This window comes from Oreochromis aureus, linkage group 15, assembly GCF_013358895.1.
Source record: "Oreochromis aureus strain Israel breed Guangdong linkage group 15, ZZ_aureus, whole genome shotgun sequence".
NCBI classification, from domain to species: Eukaryota; Metazoa; Chordata; class Actinopteri; order Cichliformes; family Cichlidae; genus Oreochromis; species Oreochromis aureus.
The window spans coordinates 7,642,484-7,655,490 of NC_052956.1; the positions used below are offsets into that span (position 1 = coordinate 7,642,484).

At 42.1% G+C, this 13,007-nt stretch overlaps 1 protein-coding gene across 2 annotated transcripts; it reads right to left on the minus strand.

Moving 5' to 3' along the window:
• Positions 1–466: 466 nt before the first annotated feature.
• On the minus strand, positions 467–12,906 carry gpatch2 (G patch domain containing 2). 2 transcript variants are annotated; one of them, XM_039598843.1, is made up of 10 exons: positions 12,700–12,906; positions 11,447–11,690; positions 10,523–11,070; positions 9,632–9,696; positions 8,540–8,737; positions 6,411–6,531; positions 6,042–6,081; positions 5,729–5,793; positions 5,515–5,603; positions 467–3,030 (listed from the first exon to the last, which is right to left on the minus strand). In XM_039598843.1, the coding sequence occupies exons 1-10, from the start codon at positions 12,747–12,749 to the stop codon at positions 2,861–2,863; spliced, it is 1,590 nt and encodes a 529-aa protein (XP_039454777.1). In that variant the 5' UTR covers positions 12,750–12,906; the 3' UTR covers positions 467–2,860. The 2 variants fall into 2 exon arrangements, with proteins under 2 accessions (XP_039454777.1, XP_031582081.1); XM_031726221.2 differs by having other exon boundaries at positions 10,520–11,070.
• Between the last annotated feature and the right edge of the window lie 101 nt (positions 12,907–13,007).

A 13,007-nucleotide genomic window follows, 5' to 3' on the forward strand; every position in this document is an offset into this window, starting at 1 on the left:
CAGCGGTCCCCAACCTTTTTTGCCTCACCGCCCGGTTTATGCCCAACAATATTTTCACGGACCGGCCTTTAAGGTGTCACGGATAAATACAACAAAATAAAACTAGTACCGGTACCAAAAAAAAGAAGATTTATTCATAACACATGTGAAAAGACCCAGGAAAACAGAGTTAACGATAAAAACGATAACAAATTAACGCTGAAAACCGATAAAAACCCTGAAAACCATACATTTCACACCTGAGCCTCAACTCTCGCGGCCCGGTACCAAACGACTCACGGACCGGTACCGGTCCGAGGCCCGGGGGTTGGGGACCGCTGTCCTAAACGACTGCCGATCCTGATGCTCTGTTCAACCAACTTTAAAGCCTCAAAAAATATCGGTTTAACTCCACAGGACAACTCTCAAAATTCAATCCCGTTGTTGTTAGTATGGGTAAATTAATAAAAGAAATTAAACACTTAAATGCTGCATAAACTGCTGCTTTATTAAACCACTAATCTACATAATACTATGCAAGTAAAAAGAGCCCATCATCAGGCCGAAAAAAAACAAACACAAAACCCATCAAAGTTCTACAGGCAAAAAAACATAAAGAAAATCAGCAATTTGGTACATTTTGGTGTAAGGAAGGCGCTGGTCGAGAGAAAAAGGCCTGAAAAACAACAGAAGAGAAAATTTGACAATCACAGAATTCCTTTTCCTTGACAAAGAAAAACCTTTTCACAATAATCCAAGACAAGAACACTCTCCAGGAGGTAGGTATATCATTGTCAAAGTCTACAATCAAGAGACGCCTTCATGAAGGGAAATACAGGGGGTTTACAACAATGTGCAAACCAACGTTTACACTTCAGAACAAGAAGCCCAGATTAGACATTTAAAACTATTAAATATTTTTTTTAAACAAACAAAAGAAATAGATGTCCCTAGTGGAAACAGTTGATTTATGGCGAAGATAGGAAAGGCTCATTATCCACAACATAACCACAGTGTTAAAGCATGAGCATGTATGGTTCCAGAAGAGCCTGGTTACTTGGAGTAACCTGCTGTAGTGATGATGATGTGGCTGCTCACAGAAGCAGCAGGATGAACTGTGAAGTGTACAGAGCAAGAGTCTCTGTGCAGATTCAGCCAAATGCTGCAAAGCTGATTGGACAGCGCTTCACTGTACGGATGTATAATGACCAAAACATACTGCAAAAGTAACCCAAGAACTTTAGGTCAAAGAAATGTAGTGCTCATAAAAATGCTGAGTCACCTTAACCTAAGTAATCAGGCTTTTTTTCCCCCCTTTCTTCAAAATCCATCCTCTACTTGGGGCTGCAGTAAAAATGTAGAGATTTATCAAATTACAAAATCTCTTACAAAAAATAGGACAATCTAAAATCAAATTAATAAACAATTAATGCGTTAGTCTTTTTTGCTTAGTTTCAGATTTAACAGTTTTGGTTTACCGAGGCTAAATTTCTACTGTACACGCTTTTCTTCCACATCAGAGCTCCACTCACATGTCTTTGAACTGTCACGAGTTTAATGAGGTAAGTTAGGTCCTAAGGTTAAAAGCTGTTCAGAGGAAATACTGCTACACTTTAAATATCCTGCACCATTTCTAATCAACATCTTTCTATTTTTTTCTGGCCCCTTGATCTCTCAGCTGCACTTAAATTTACTTTAGCTATATATCCACAACAATCCGCTGTGTCTGGCCAATATGCTAATGGGGTTAAATTACCCAACAGCTGCATAGTAAATAATACAATTAGGTAAGCAGCCCAACTTATTTTAATAAATGCGTCTGAGTTCCTCTGTTGTGCCGCAGGTGTCTGATTAGACGTTAGCCAGCCCGCACTTCCCCACAATCCTGCGAAAAGGTCTAATCAAGCAAATTAAGTGGAAAGCACCGGTTAAACACAGGTTCCTTCCTTTAAGTGTGTGCACGGAAACGCCAAAATGCTCGTATCATACCGTGTGTGTCTGTGTAAAGTCACAGAGCGTGCTTACTCTTGGCTACGTTTACAGCAACACTGTTTAAAAACCTTAAATAACGTTCAATAAAACAAAACAAAAAAAAGCAGGGTGTGGTGAAACTTCAGGCTTCGTGTGCAAATGTGTGCATACTGGTGCTAAATGAAGAGAAATCTGTAACTTGGATTTTCAGCCTTTTTTTCTTTTTCTTTTTTTTCGGGGGAGAGATTAAAAACATTCTCATGACAAGATTTCTCCAATTAAATTAACAATAAAAAAAGGAATTAGGAGGGGAAAACATCCAGATATCCAAACTTACATCAATAAAGCGTACCCTAAATTCATTACAATTAAAAAATAATTAATCTTGAGGTATAGCCTTCTCAAACAGTTGATTTTAAAATTCTTGTGCAACATCAGACAAAAACCATTTATCATTGATTCACTAACCAACACAGCCAACTGAAAAACCGTTGCCGTCGTCACTGGCGACCTGAAGCAATACTGTTTATATGTAGTCAACAGCACCCCAGTTCTCTGACCAGTAACACTGGCATCTGAGGTAACGGATGAGACATCACATCACTTTCTCCAACATGGAGTTTCTCAAGAAGACGAGTTTGCCAGTCTTGTCTGTGGATCACTTTCCGTCCTTTACTTTTACATGTTAAGGAGTCTGTGCAGAGATCTCAGTCTTCTTGCAGTTTCCCCAACGTGGGAAAGGTTATTTTTTGTTTCAGCTCAGGCCATTTGCTACGATGAGCAGCGTCCTTCTCTCGTTGTTCGTGCGCCTGGATTTTTCCAGACCTTTGTTTTTTTTGTATAACCCTGAGGAGAATTTCATCTCGTTCCTCCTTGGTGGGGTATATTATCCTGGCCTCATTCTGGATGTTCAGCTGAAACCCAAACCCGTGCCTTTAGGTCTCTGGGTGGCCCGGATGGGCTCGGTAATGCCTCTTCCCTCAGGACCCAGGCCCATCCCAGGACTCCAACCCATGGTTTGCAGCATGCGGTTCCCCATGTTGGTCTCCGGGATTGGAGGTGCGTTCTCCCCGACCACTCCTGAAAACAAAATTCACAGATTAAAGAAAGCTAATAATTTCTGTCCACACATCCTCACTCATACCATGGTACACACTATGTACAAGCGTCAGCTATAAAGGAGATCTTCAAAGCAGTTCAGACAATGTACGGTTGAAATGAGTAGATAATAAAGTTAGTTTGATGTCATGCCCCACAAACAGTTTAAATACAAAGCTAGAGACACTTATAGTGCCGTAAACAACTTAACATGACAGGAAATTCAATCACAGGTAAGTGGTACATAAACTCTTCTGATTACTTTCTCTCATCTGAAGATCGTAGCCATCTTCCCAGCAACAAATTTTTTGCTCCCCCAAATAAAGTAAGGTAGACTTGCCTTTTGTCCTTAGTGCCTTATTGCTATGTATTACTATTGATATGTCTGTGAATGCAGTTTACAGTGTAAGAAGTGCTTTGAGTACTAAGTCAGAGTAAAGAACAGCTATTTATATAAATTTCAGTCCATTTAGCTGGGACTGTACTAGAAGGGAAAAAAGTACTGGTGGCTGCCAGTGCTACCCTCTCAGTCTCCTGGTAGATGTGCCTATGGTTTGAATTTGAAAAATGTAGGTGACATCTTTGTTATCATGGTCACAAGACTTTCAGGAAACTTGACCTCTAACCATAATCTTAAAAATAAATAACTGGTTTACAAAACGATGACAAGATACGTCAGAGCCAAGGATGCACTGAATACATGAAATTCCTTGAACTACACAGGAATAAATTGGCACCAGAATAATGTTAAATAACTACTTTGTCATAGTACTATCAAACTGCTAGCACTTTTTTTACTCATATAAATCAAGGACAAAACATCTGAAATGTATCCAGTGGTTGGAATATTGTGGCAAAACACCTGCTTTGTATCCATCTTTTTTAAAGTTGATATGTGCAAAACAATTAGCTCCATTATTAGATCTGTTATGTTTTAATCACACAGGCTTAGAGACCATGTCAGTGACAAATGTGTACATCTCAACCAGTTGGTGGCTGTTGGCTGTAGCCAGGGCAAATCAGTTGCAAATAAGGTTTACAGTGCAGCACCGTATAGGTCTTTACACCTACTGTCAACCTACTTACAGCCAGCAGCTACTCGCCAACCTTTTTTTTTTTTTTAACATTATAACTTTGAATTGTGGCAAAACATTTGATACTTTTTCCACACTTTTAAAGACACTAAAAACTGATACTTGAAAAAAAGGTTACTAGCAGTATTTTTTGGATTTACAATACATTAACCCTAAAACATAAAAATCCTTTTTCTTGTTTACAGATCTGACGTTCTGTCTATCTGGTGGTTCAGCTTTAGTATAAACATAACCATGTAATTGACTTGGCCACATTTTCAATGGTGTAACAAATGCAACCAGTGAAGGGAAGCTCATCCGTGTCTGTCTCAGACAGTGATCATTTTGTCCTCCCTCTTCCTGGAAGTTCCCAGTCCAGTCACAGAGTGCAACCTATTACCCTTTTTAATCCTCCTTTCATTTGTATGCAGGGCAGAGTAAAGCTGCAAGCTCATTTGCAGACGCGATCGTCTGAGGGTTCGAGCACGCCAGGAAGTACGTCAGGCCTCAGAGTACAAATATATGCCAAGTGAGTGTCAGATATGTACACAATGCAACACTGAATATGCCACAATGACACTTTGGTAGCCCAGTAGACAATGTTTTCAATGTGCGTGCTGGGTGTTGCTGCCCTATTTAACTGATTTTATGCAACTTTTTAAGCAGGCAGCCTGAAATAAGGATCTCATAGAGTTGATATTAATGTTCGGTTACACTTTTTTTTGTCTGCACAATTTCTCTAATGTGCGCTCCATTTCTTCTGTTTTTAAACACAAATGCTTACCTTTCTGTTGGTCGTGGGTATAAATTAAAGAAGCCTGCACCTGACCCAAAGCATGCATGACTCTTTAACCCACGACCGACAGCCAACTTAATCTCATAAAACGCTTCAGTACACTAATGTGGATACAATGTCAGCGTTTAGGTATAAATTACAATCAAAAACAAGACATTGCTCCAGACTAAATAAATTACAGGGCCAACATTAGCATTAACTCGTCCTTCCTCCTCCAAAAGGATAAACTGGCCCAGAGGTAAGAGGAGTAGTTTTTTTGGAGGAGGTGGAGGGGCTGAGTGGCTAACGGCTAATCCAGTATCTCTGCTGTGGCAGCGTGATTTAGCCAGCTGACTCTTGTCCAGCAAAGCTTAGGAAGGAAAGGGCTTTATTAATGAGAGAAGGTTGTGCAGGAGGGAGGATATGAAGGGAGAAAGATCCACTTTCTCAAAAAGTGCACATTTCATCCCAGTCCGTACAGCAGAAGGTGAGGAAGAAAGCTTGGACACATTGAGCTCAATGAGGGGGGACAGAAGAGAGCCAAAAATACAATAAAAGGAGCAGTTGGTATAAAGTGCCAGATGGTGTGCTAGGTGAAGCTAGGTGTGCATCCAATACCTGAGGGTGCAGTGGAACCAAGGGGGGCTGCTTTCCGCCTCCGCTTGATATCCCCTGTGCAGAGTGAGCCGAGGTGTCCGCTGGTCTGTCTGTAAAACCAGTCAAGACACGCAAAAATATGATAGCACCCATTTGATCTTAAATAACAACAAAAGTTCTCGTCCCTTTAAAAAAAAAAAAAAAAAAAAAACCAACAAAGTTAAACTGCTCTCACCTGCTTGCTGTTTTTATTGAGCAGGTCCTCCGATGCCCTCTGTCTGAGAGTGGGTCCCAGTGCAACTGAAGGGGCAATGAGGGAGACACAAAAGAGCGAGTTACCCCTGGAATGAACTTTGTATTCTGCATTTTAAAGTCATTTTGGAGGCTTTTTTAGCCTTTTTTAGGTCGGTGTAGAGAGGATAGGAAAGGTGGGGAGAAAGAACAGGTGAGGGAAGGACAGGCAGTGAATGGCCTCTGAGCGGATTCAAACCCTTTTATTCCACAATAAAAGGAATAAAAAGAAAATTAAAAAAAGAGAGACAGCTCACCTGTCCGTGTTCTCTCCTTGAGCCTGAGCTGAACCAAGGCCTGTTGGAGATATTATGGTATCATTACACAGAAACTATTGCTTCTCTTCTACCACAGAAACTAGTACAGATCCCCCAAAGAAAACAGATCTTATGGAGATCTTTCTCACATTAGCTAACACACAGGCAAACGCTGAATGAGGTCTCATCATCCTTCTCTGTTGTCAAATAAAATGCCTTTATGATGTCAGTATAAAATTGTAAAACCCAAATTTTGATCATATCCTGCAGGTTTTTAAGTTACGTTTATTAACTCTTCTACACCAAGGCTACTTATTTAAATAGCATCTTTCATAAAATGGAAAAGGTGATCATGCAGAAAGAACTCACTCGTGGGTGTCCTGAGTTTGTCTGCTCAATCTTTCGCTGAAGCCCTGACTGGAGGGCCCCTGGAGCCCTGCCTCAGGTGCCTGATGGTTGCCGTGAAGGCGGCTCAACCGGGCTTGGAAACCTGACAAACACCAGCGCAGGTTCATCATCATTTAATCTTACGATACGATACGATCAGTGAAATCACTCAATCGGTTGGGTCAGGAACATTTCAAGGTAGCAAAACACTGATACATCTTTTGAAAACCCAGCTTATATTTCAACAGGTTTGTAAACAAAGCATTATGCACTGGAAGCTGGGGTAATCTCAATATGACGTACGGTATTCAACAAACTTATTAGACCACCTGACAAATTAAATAGTTCTAATTCACACATAATTACCAAAACGCTTCATTTTTATGGCCTCCTTTGGAGCATTTACAGAAATAGAAGCACAATGGAATCTCCACCATAGGTGCAATGCATCTAGCATTGAAACATTCTGCAGCTTTTCTTGGACATAAACACAACAATGCTGACCAAGGAGTTTAAATTTTAACTTTTCCACCCACAGTACCTTATTCCAGTCATCTGCAGTCCAGTGTTTGTGCTGCCTGGCAATTTTAAAGGCAGTCCTGGATGTTTGCATGTCTCAAAAATGGCTTCTTAGCAGCTAGCCTTCCCTTTAAGCCTCGTTTGTTCAGTCCTCTGCTTATGGTCATCCTGAAGACCTTCACATCAGCAGTGATTTTCTTTCTGTCTTTAGTACTTAAAACTTTGAAGGACTGGACATCTGCTTTCTGCCTCTTCCTTGGCACATTTTCTAAGCATCAGTCTTAGCAATTGATCGGTCCACAGCATACATGACCACACTGTGAGAATAGTTTAAGTCTTGCACAATTTTGTCACAAAGCATACCCAGCATCAAGAAGTGCTTTAACGCAGACGCATCGAGTTCTCAACGATTTACCATTTTGAAAAGGATCGATGGATTTCAAACTCAATTCACTAATTTTTCTGTTTAGGAATTCAAGTGAATTAATTTGGCATCTTACTATTTTTTTCTATGTTTTTTTGTAAAACAATACATTTGAAAAATCATGGCTAAGAACAACAATTATATTTTAACAATCCTTTTGATTAAACAGCTTGCACATACTGGTGGATAATCCATTGCAGAAACAAAAAATGGTTTTGGTAATGACAGTACCTTTAATTTAGGGTGGCTGTGGCATAAACCTGTGGTCTAACAAATCTGCAAACAAACAAATCTCCAGCTTTAAGTCCAGCAACTATCCTGTGTGATGTGGGCTCCAGCTTTTGGGCACTGATGTGAAGGTAATTCTAAATTAGGCACCAGCACCACATTGGTTGGAAAATAGGTAGGAGATGATATGTCACGACTAACAAGGTGTGAAGGGGGGGAGCTAGAGAAACACTGGAGGACACGAGTTAAAAGCAGGTAGCAAAAGGCAACTTCATGCAGCAAAAGTCTGAAAATGTTTCTTTTCGGTGCTGAACGCTGCAAACAAAGCCTTTTTTAAGAGATGTTACTCTCTTATTCCATACATCAGTTTATTGCTGTAATGCTGATATGTCAGTGTGAACCGTTTGCCTCCTAGTGGCCTGTAGTGAGACTGCAACAACTTTTCACTACAGCATCTTCACTTTGCCCCTCATACTAGATATTATATTACGTAATACATAAAAACATATGTTATGAAGCTACTCCTTCCATCTGCTCCAGCTAGGGGGCACCACAGGAGATCATCGGTTTCCACCTAGTCCCCGTCCTCTGTCTGTCAAACCAACCACATTCATAAAACTCCTCTTTGCCCATCCTCTTGCCTAGGAGCTTCATCTTAACATCCTTTTCTCAATGGAGCAGCATATCCCAGTTCTAATCCAGCTCAGAGAAATTCAGTACATGCTTGTTTCTCCCAGTGGAAATCTGAGCATCTTTAAATGAGCTAATGACTCCTTACATCCAAACCTACAGTCTGTTCTTCACCCCTCTTTAGTGCCACCATTGCTGTGGATGGTTGACTAAAAAGGGAGGAGGAGAAAAAAATTGCCATCGTGTCCAAGTTTCTAAGTGATTATAATGTGACTCTGAAAGCAAGCACATCCACCAAGCAGAAGCCTACCTCTCTGTGCACCAGGGCTCATGAGTGGGAAGGATCCAGTGAGAATGCTGTTAAAGACGGGGTCCGCTAGATCTAGCTCCTCTGACCCAGTCTCCCTCTCCCACCAGGGAACAACTCCTGCTATCCCACAAGCACCCCCGGGCCCCGGACCGGAGCCCGGCTCGCCCTCGTAGAACCAGTCACTCTGCTCATCGTCACCTAAAAGAAGGAGTATGAAAAATGGGACCTCACAGAAAAGCTGCTTAAACTCATATACAAAAATGAAATAAAAAGCAATTTCACCATATTTAGAAATAACTGGGCAGTTTAAAAAAGCTAGCAAGATGTTTGAGAGAAGTGCTTTTATGTTGTTTTTACACCTGTGCTGTTTTTTTCTGTTTAAACTGTACTCTGGTTCATTTTCCCCCACAGTCCAGTTCACTTATGCAGGTGTTAACAGGGTAATCGCACTCAGGTACAGATCAAACAACCACACCGAACGCTTTTGGAGGAGGTCTAGGTCCGATTCCAAATGGTGTGTGAATGCAATTTGAGTCAACTACCAGGTGCATGCTGCAAGTCTGAACTAAACATCTTCACATAGCCAGGAGTGCTTTGCATTCTGGGGTGCGGCAGAGTACCATAGTTATTCACAAACAGTACACAAACAGTCAGTGTGGGTTAGCAACTAGCTGTAGTAATGTAAATTCCCCATGTTGGACACTCAGCCAGAACACAGCACCTTCTTCCTGTACTTACTTTTGTTGCTCGCGCTCCACACACAATAAGCGAACTAAATGTTCTTACGTGGTTTGTACTGATGCATTTTGGTTCACTTTGAGTTTTTTCTGTGTCAATAGAAACCAAACCACGGGAAAAAACTAAAGGTTACAAGTACAAACCAGAGTACATGAGTCTACCAGAGCCCAGAGTACATGAACTACTATAGGTGTGAAAATACCCTAAAATTAGATTGTGTGCACTTCCTACAAAACACAACCCAACACAACCACTGTGTCCAGATGCGGCCCCTTACCCTTTCACAAAATCCTCACTTCTATGTGCACTTCTATGCAACATGCCAGACAGTTTTAGACACATCTCAGTACATACCTTGCCTCCCCTCATCATTCGTATAGAGGCCTCCATCACTGCTGTTACTCACACTGCTGGTCTCACTGAGAGAAAAGGGTGGAAAGGGAAATTCAACCAAGTGTTTCTCCACTGCATGACTATATCACAAATCCACATACACACAGCTCCATGCATTTACAAATAACATAAATGCTAATAAATGATACCTTAGACACTTTGTGATAATATATAACAGAACAGTAACGTAAACTCCTCCATGTTGAACTACTGCTGGCAACCTTAATCTTTCCTCTGCTCTGCAGCCTTGATGAGCTCAGCACAGCTATCCACCTGGTGGCAATTTTTGTTCGAGTCCCCCTTCAGCTCACAAAGGATCTTAAGAGCAGAACAAGGACTACCTCTGCCAGCTGCAGTTCATGATGGGAAAAGACTGTCTAGCCCCAGGATGAGAGACTCCAGACAGTTCATTACCATCAAAGCCATAACGATAACCTTACCAGCCCTACAACAAGTAGGGAAACGCGAGATGGTAGTTAGCAAATTAGATTTAGATTTTTTTCTTCTTTTTTTTCAACAATTTTTCATTCAATAAAATAAGCTCCCAATACGTTCTAAATGAAAGCAGCCATCAAAGAACAAGCATGAGAACTAACTAGTCTGGAACTGGCAACATTTCAGCTTTTAATATTCGCTTCTTTTTGGTGATCTATGCACCAAACACATTTCAGACATTTCAAAAACATAAAAAAAAGATATTAATTTTAGACAACCAGCCCCAAACACTCCCTTACCTGCAGTACCACAAACTGACACTCAGAATCCATAAAAATCGCACACAGTAGCACATACAGAGGGAGCTACAACATCGGGAATTACGAGGCATAAAAAGAAAGGCAAAACACTAACCACCTGTCACTCATGTCCTCATCCGAGCCCTTTTGCTCCTCCAGCTCCATCTTGTCTTTGGACCCGTCTGTTGGAGAACAGACGGGGTCTTCACTCTCCACCACAACCCCTTCATCCGCAGCTTCCACTCCCAGCCGGTGTGTCGCCAGTTTCCTCTTTTTTACTCTGTTTTTGTTTCCACTTGGCTCTACCAGTCCACCTCCGCAGAACTCCATGGCACCTCTGCCCTCACTTGCACCCAGTCTATGTGGCTTGCCACCAACACGGGCTTTGGGTACAGGCGGTGGCCCAAGCATAGTGGAGGTGGGAGGTTCTGGATCTATGGGTGGGTCCACAGCCATGCGTTTGACCTTACGTCGTCGCCTAAGGCTTCGAGTCCCCTCTGCTGAGCCCAGGACACCCAGGTCATCCGGCCAGAGCGGCCGTTTACTTCGCCCCATGTCGGCTGTGTAGGGGATTCGCCGTTTGGGGCCAAGTTGCTCATCTGAGTCACTGTTGTCACGGGCATGGCTATTGGCAGCAGAGACAGCTCCTGTACTGGCACGGTAGTCCTGCAACAAATGACACTGCGGTGAATACCAGGCTGTGACGCCGATGCTAAATTAAGACACTTGCATCAACACGAATATGTCAGCTAAGACAGAAGCAACAGCAGTGGGGCCAGATTTATGAAACACAGACACATTTCTACCCAAATAAAAATGTTTGCTATTGTCCAAAACGCCACACTATTTTAATATGTTTTGGATTTATTCCCCCCCCCCAGTTACATTTTCTCCTCTTCTCAAAACAACTACAGCAAGCCAGACAACTACATCCTTAAATGTAGTAAAACTGGCTCAGGTGGTCTTAGGGTAAGACTGTTGACACAGGGTTTCAAACAGATGTGTCTCGCCCACAGTCCCTATTCAATTCACCCTATCTCACCTTATGTTCCTCCACACTGGACTCTGAACCCTCACTGAGGTGGCCCGTCTCCCACGGTGGATGTGGGTTGTCTGAGCGTCGTTTCCTACCCCTCCGCTTCCGAGCCTGTCTCTTTAGCAGACAGCCCACTGCTAGTGCATGGTCACCTCCATCACCAAAACCACCACGGGCAGCTTGCTCTGAGCTCTCCTCCAGCGCTGACACCAGGTCATGGACCAGCTCGTCCATCGTTCGGCGAAAGTGCCTGAGATGAAGCAAAAAGGAAGGTGGATACCATTTCATCTCACACCAGGAGTGGACAATCAGATATCTAAAGCACTTACAAACACTAAAGATTTCCCGTGTGCACAAGTATTGGTATAGAGTATAGGTATATCACATATGTATACATATACACTGCTTTTTATTCTATCTATTTATTTATTTATTTATTTTCACCCTTATTGTATATTGGTTTCTCTTCTTCTTATTTTAGCACCTTTGTGGTCCAGCTACCCAATTTCGCTGTGCAAGAAACTGCACAATGACAATAAAAAGCTCTAAGTCTCCAAGTCTAAGTCTAAGTATGTAGCCATTATGTGTAGATTCCTATTGATTGGCAAACCGCAAGGAAACTTAAGAGACGACTGCTGACTAGACAGATACAAATTGAAATGCTATCACGTCAGCTAGCTGTCGATAAGCCCAACTGACGGTGACAACTTTGGACATGGGAGTAAGCTAGCTGTAAAATATCTGAGACTACAGCCTGGTGATTATTCACATTACATAACGTCCATATCTTCTCAGCAAGCAAAGCTAGGGCTAACACACGATGGGTGCACTGCTGAAAAACAGTATTAACAAACCTCAGGCGATGCTATTTAATAGCCCGCGATTGCGGTTGCAAGGTTCTCTAAATCGACGCTTGCTTTAGTTTGCACTTTAAGTTGTTAGCTTCGAGGGCTAACGTTTTCTTGCTACTTAGCCAAGCCCTTCCAAAACAAACGTTGAACTACAGAATTTAAAAGCTGACCAACTGCTGGTACGTAACAGCGTTAACCTGTAATAACACTCACGGCATTAACTTATGCTTAGTTTAAACAAGCGCCGTCAAAAAGTAAACAACAAACACACCCTAAAATATTCAGAAGAGCTTAGCTGCTAGCCTGTTAGCGCAGCTAGCCTTCTCTCTGCCTCTAGCCGGCTGATTCACGAGAGTGGAGTGGACGTGAACAATATGTTACGTCTCCGCGGTTTCAAACACCACCTACCAGCCAGTTCCCGCTTTGCCGATGGTTTTTAGATTAGCTGCACGGAACATGAAAGCCACCAAGTCCCCGCTATCCTTAGCCAGAAACAACGGACAAACACTGACACGCCACTGAAACCATTCTGGCACAAAAGCTAGCGATCAGCTAACTGGATCAATATGCGACAAGAGGAGGACACCGTGAAAGCAGCAGCAAGGTACTGTGTTGCCTTTGGGTGCTGCAGAAAATTGTACTACTAGCATTGCTATGGAAGAAAGAGATCGTCAGAACATAATAATATTAAAGAGCATTATAATTATTCGATTTAA

Bases quoted from the DNA above. Each gene is read 5' to 3' on its own strand.
- gpatch2 (XM_031726221.2), bottom strand. From the start codon at position 12,749: ATGTTCCGTGCAGCTAATCTAAAAACCATCGGCAAAGCGGGAACTGGC. The intron at 11,691-12,699 runs GTAGGTGGTGTT...GCTTCATCTCAG, and splicing joins GGCAAAGCGGGAACTGGCTG to GCACTTTCGCCGAACGATGG. The intron at 11,071-11,446 runs GTGAGATAGGGT...CATTTGTTGCAG, and splicing joins CCAGTGTGGAGGAACATAAG to GACTACCGTGCCAGTACAGG.